Genomic DNA, 6,000 nt, shown 5'->3' with positions numbered 1-6,000 from the left:
TCCTCCCTCCCTCCCTCCCTCCCTCCCTCCCTCCCTCCCTCCCTCCCTTCCTTTCTTTCCTCCATTGCCCCGCTTTCTTTCTAGACAGGGTCTCACTATGTAGCGCCAGCACTCACCATCATGCCTGACTCTCAAGTGCTAAGTTTTGACACTACAGTGCTACTACATACATAATTCCCTTCTTCACTGAACAGATTAATTTCTTAGAACTCTGTTTTAGAAATACCTTTTCTGGGTCTTCTAGGAAAATTCTATAATTTATTTCTTTGTCCAGTGTTTATTTGTTAAGGATTTATTTTACAAAATATTACTGTTCCTTGATTTGACTAGTTCCTCATAAAATTAATCTTGATGTGAGGAATTGCTCCATCACTTTTAAGAAAATGTTTGGATATTTGAGTTTTATTTCATTTTTACTTGAGAAAGTTACAACTATATCTATAGGAGATCAACCATGCTTAAAGTGTTTAGAAAGTAAATGGATATTTAAATTCCTTTATGAAACATTGTAGTTAGCTTGGTGTGGTGTAGCAGGCCTGTAATCCCAGAATTTGGTGAGGCAGAGGCAGTTGGATCTCCTAGGCCAGCCTGGGCTACAAAGTAAATCCAGGATAGCCAAGGTTACACAGAGAAACCCTGTCTGGAAAAAGAAAACCAACCAACCAAACAAACAAACAAAAGAAACACTGTACTTACTATCATTGAGCTGCGGCACACGTGTGGAGGTCAGAGCTCCTTTGTGGAATTCCCTTCACTTTCATGTGGGTTTCTGGGATGGAATTGAGAGCTGCCCACTTGATGCATTTGAATGTGAATGCCCCCCATAGACTGCTGTGTTGAGCGCTTGGTCTCCAGGGATGGCTGTTTGGGAGGAGTGGGCCATGTGGCTTCTCTGGAGAAAGTCAGTCACTGCTGGCAGGCCTTGAAGTTTCAAAATAGTTGGCTATTTTGTGTTAGTTTTTTTCTGCCTCCTGCTTGTGAATAAAGATACAAGCTCTCAGCTTTTCCTATTGCCATGCCTTTGCTCTGCCATTCTGGATTCTATCCCTTTAAACCACCAGCCCAATTAAACACTGTCTTTTATAAGTTGCCTTGGTCATGGTGTTTTTTCACAGCAATAGAAAACTAAGACATATGGCAAATGCCTTTATTTGCAGAGCTATCTTACTGTGCTTCTTTATTTGAGTTTTCATTCCTTAAAGATCTGAGAATATTATGTTTTACTTGGAACCATTGCTAGCCAGAAAATAGATTAGAAAATCTGGGAGTTGTATCTTTAATCCTAGCATCTGAAAGATTGAAGAATGAGGAACTCTGTGAGTGAGGCCAGCCTTGTCTTCATGGGAAGTTCCAGGCCAGCCATGACTGCATAGTGATATCCTGTATCAAAAACAAACACACAGACAAACAAAAAGCTTAGAAATGTCTGAAACCTGAGCCAGGAAGTGATAGCACCCACCTTTAATTCTAGCATGTGATAGGCAGAGGCAGGTGGATCTCTGAGTTCGAGGCCAGCCTGGTCTATAGACCGAGTTCCAGGACAGCCAGAACTACACAGAGAAAACGCTATCTGGGGGTGGGGAGAGAAAATTTTAAAGCCTCATTTAGTTTCCTAGGTTATAAATTGATTTATGCTGTGATTTAGTTTATGTCTTAGATATACATAGTACAAAATAGTAGTTCTGTATCCATCAGTATTAGTATTTTTTTACTGCCTTGATATAAGCATTGGAGCTATTATTTTTTTTTTTAGCTTTGAAGAGAAAATTAGGTGATTAATTCACTCTAGTTAAAGAAGTAATCAGCTGTCTCAGTTGTCCAAGTTGCTCGGTCATGATGAAACATGAAACCTTAGGGAGGAAAGGGTTTATTGTGATTCTGCTTCCACAGTTCATCATCAAAGGAAGTCAGGACAGAAGCTCAGCAGGGTGGAGACCTGGAGGCAGGAGCTGATAGAGAGGCCATGGAGGGGTGCTGCTTATTATTGGCTTGCTCCTCTTGGCTTGCTCAGCCTGCCTTCTTTCTTTCATCATCATCATCTTCTTCCTCATTATTTAGATGTAATAATTGCCTTATTTACCTTGAGCTGAGCAGATATTTCTACCTATGTCTCAGTAACCTCACCATTCACCTCCCAGCCCCATCCAATGTCATCCTCCTTAACCATCCTCATCTGAACTATCTTCCATCCCATGGTACTTGCTCATATTCTTCATCTGCGCCTTTTTATGCTGTTATTGGAGTCCTTCCTCCAGGTCCATGTGATTTCTTTTTCACACTAACCCATCATGGTGTCCTTCCTCCTCTCTTCCTGTTTGTCTGTCTTCAATGATTCTCCTGTCCTTTCCAAGCCCAGGAATCATAGCCACGCCTACCCCATTCTGCCCTGCCCAGGTATAGGCTGTTTAATCAACCAATCAGGTATGTCTTAGGCAGGTTTACAAAACAAGAATAGGTGTAACCAGATCTTGGGGGCCAGTAACATGCATCAGCCCAACCTCCAGCAGTCATTTATCTCAGTCCAAGTCCAACTCATTAGGCCAGAAGAAGCTGTTTTACATATGAGATAAGAAAGACTTTTCCCACTTTGTTGATGTGTGTGTGTGTGTGTGTTTCCTCCCCATGGCATCCGCTGGCCTGCTCTCCTTGTTTCTTTTCTTTATTAAACCTAAAATTCTTTGTTGGCTGTTGCTCTCTTCATGATCATTTCAGGGGAATTTTAGGGATGTTTCAACCTGTGGTTGAATACAGAGACACAGGGCTCTGGGCTGCATTTTATTGACTAACGTAATCATTTGATCAATGCTGCCCTATAGATTGTAAAATTCTGAAGCCATTTTCATTCTCATTAGTTAAACTAGTTGTCTTTGGTTCGTAATTACTTCCACATTAGCACCACATCTCACTCCAATATTAATGTTCACTGTAGCAGCAGCCCTCAGATGCCCCTAAATGAGCCAGCGGGACACCACTTCTACCTCACACCTACCCATGTCCTATAGCCAGCAACACGGTTTTCAGGGACTTTTGGCAGCCTGTCTCTGCATGTTCTCTAAGCTAAACATGCCTGGGCTTGAGTACAGGAGGTGCTGTTCTTCCTGGGGTGCTGCACCCCAGTGAGCAACCCAGTGTTATCAGCGTGCTTTTATAGAACTGGGGACCAGCAGCCAGGGATAGCCTGACCCACAGCCCAATCCCATAGGGGCATTTTCTCAATGGAGACTCCTTTAATGGACTCTAGCTTGTGACAGGCTGAAACTAACTAGGACATTAACCACCCCGTTTTTGCCATCATCCCTCTTGAACAACAAACCAAAGACATTAAAAAAAGAAAGAAACCCAAACCATCCCAATTAAAAACAAAGCAAACAAATCTTCAACATTCACCTTTTTTTCTTAATGAGAAGCACTTATTCTCTTAATGAGAAACACTTAGGTAGCTATAAAACCATTCTGTAAATATCTTGTGAAATTCTTTCTCTCTCTCTCTCTCTCTCTCTCTCTCTCTCCCTCCCTCCCTCCTTCCCTCCCTCCCTTCCTTTTTTCCCTCTCTCTCTCTCTCTTTCTTTCATTCTTTTTTTCAAGACAGGGTTTTTCTGTGTAGCCCTGGCTGTCATAGAACTCACTCCAGAGACCAGGTTGTCCTCGAACTCAGAGATCCACCTGCCTTTGCTTCCTGAGTGCTGGGATTAAAGGCATGTGCCACCATCACCTGACAAGTACATGTATTTCAAAGCCAGATTTATTATTTTTTTTATAATGGGACTGGAGAAATGGCTCAATAGTTAATAGCACATGTTGTTCTTGCAGGGGCCTGGGTTCAGTTTCTAGCACCCACATTGTTCACAACCATCAGTAACTCCAGTTCCAGGGGACCCACTGTCCTCTTCTGACCTCCATGGGCATTGGACACACATGTGGTGCACAGACATACATGCAAGCGAAATAACCATAGACATACACAAATACATCTAAAATGTTTAAAGGCTTTATTACCTTTTTGTTTGTTTGTTTATTTATTTATTGTGTGTGTAGGTATGTGCATGAAATGGCACAAGAATAGAAGTCAGAGGACAATTGGCAGGAAGCCTTTTTTTGTGTGTGCTGTGTTGGACTGTGATCAGACTCTGATCATCAGGTTTGGCAGCAAAGTTCCTCTGCCCTCTGAGTCATCCTGTCAGCCCGATCATCAGCTTTTGTACTTCATGATCTCCTAAAGCCACATGCTTAGGTTCCTAATGAAATGAAAAACTTTTATTTACTTATTCTTTTCTCTTATAGGAATATATATGTCCCAGATGTGAATCAGGCTTTATTGAGGAAGTGACAGATGATTCCAGGTATTGTATAAGCTTATGGATAAACCAAACTTTCTAGTGTTGAAACTGTTTTCTCTTAGTGTTGACTGAGTGGACCGGAAGGAATTTGTTTTGTAGCTTACTTTGTAGCTTCTACTGCTGGGAATAGAGGCTGTGTGAGTGTGCACATGCGTGCGTGCAACGCATGTGCATGCACACACACAGGACAGGAGAACAGGAGATGGAAAGGAAATAAAATTTGGAAAGCAATGTGATGGTAATGATTTTATCCACTGCTCCTGGTGGTGTCACACCTAGAAAATCTCTAGAGCCATGTCAAAATAACCACTACCTTTTCATTTGCTTCTTTGAGAGTCCTCTTGGATTACTAAGTTTTTAGCAGTTACTTTGTTGCCTGCAGTTAAATCACTGTTACCAGTTTTTGGTGGCTATGCAGTAACTTCTGTAAGGACTCTAACCAGGCAAACTGTATTCTAGCCAGGGGAACTGGGTTGTCTCTGCCTCGAGGAGCCATAGGGCCATTGTCCAGATGAAGATTAATGTTGCCAAGTGGACAAACTGCTGCTGTCATATTAATATTTGGGTTTGTTTTTTGGGCTTTAGTAAAGTTATAATATTGACAAAAAAAGGAAATATTTTCTCTAAGTGATAATATATTAGTTGGCTTTTGTGAATAAAACTGTAATAACTTAATGCTCGCATTTGACCAGTAGACAAAATACAAACTGCTTAAAATGAATTTGTCAAGTCTCTTAATCTTAGGGTGACTTTGGAGGTTATGTCAGTTCATAATTCCTTTACATTGCTGTTGGCAGAATCTAAAGTTGAAGGTCTCTTCCACAACCAGGAAGAATTACACATTTTAAAGTATGTCCTGTTTTACTGTACTAATGGTCGATGGTTATATGTGTAAATGAGTTGGAGCTTCTGGGGTACTGTGTGGCATGGGGTCTGGTTTGGTACAAACTCTTGAATGTTGGTGTAACAGTTTGGTTTTAAATAACAACACCAGCATCATGCCTGTAAGATTAGCATGACAGCAGAATTAGCAGTGTGTGGATGGCATGCTAACGTGGGGTTTCTTATTTGTGCTATTATAATTGCATCAAATATTTATTTAAGCACTTAATGCTCTGCATGAATAGAGTGTACAGGGTGTAGGGGAGTAACTAATGGATGTTCCCCTAAGTTTTAAAATAGGAAATCTGATTTCTTTAGACATGGAAATTTTCTCCAGGGCAGTTATACCTGAGTATAATGACTAGCTGCAAGCTGAATGCTTTTGTAGCAGGGAACTAGAAATTCTATGGATTTTATTTTTACTCAGTTCTTTTATTTCTGCCTGTATAGGGTCAAAGATTGTCCTGAATAGATGCTATTGATGGCAGCTATTGGAATATAAATATTGTGGGTTTTGCATGAAGTCAGTGTTTTGTTTTGTTTGGTTGTTGTTGTTATTTGTTTGAGACAGGATTTCTCTGTGTAGCCCTGGCTGTCCTGAAACTCATTCTGTGTACCAGGCTGGCCTTGAATTCAGAGATCTGCTTGCTCTGCCTCCCAAGTGCGGGGATAAAGGTGTGAGCTTCCACTGCCTGGTGAAGTCAGTGTTTTCAAAGAGGGAAGAAATCCTGTTCTTAGACTCAGTCTTAAAAGCAATGAATTATTATTTTCTTTTGTAAAA

General features: G+C 41.0%; 1 protein-coding gene across 1 annotated transcript in view; it reads left to right on the top strand.

Moving 5' to 3' along the window:
• Rnf115 (ring finger protein 115) overlaps positions 1-6,000 on the top strand; it is a 65,165-nt gene that overhangs the window by 21,695 nt on the left and 37,470 nt on the right. Inside the window, exon 2 of the mRNA XM_055603843.1 lies at positions 4,282-4,340. Within this exon, the coding sequence (XP_055459818.1) occupies positions 4,282-4,340 (59 nt within the window). The remainder of the gene's footprint in view (positions 1-4,281; positions 4,341-6,000) is intronic.

This window comes from Psammomys obesus, unplaced genomic scaffold (assembly GCF_907164565.1).
Source record: "Psammomys obesus unplaced genomic scaffold, mPsaObe1.curated_primary_1811, whole genome shotgun sequence".
NCBI classification, from domain to species: domain Eukaryota; kingdom Metazoa; phylum Chordata; class Mammalia; order Rodentia; family Muridae; genus Psammomys; species Psammomys obesus.
This window is presented reverse-complemented; position numbering and strand designations above follow the sequence as displayed.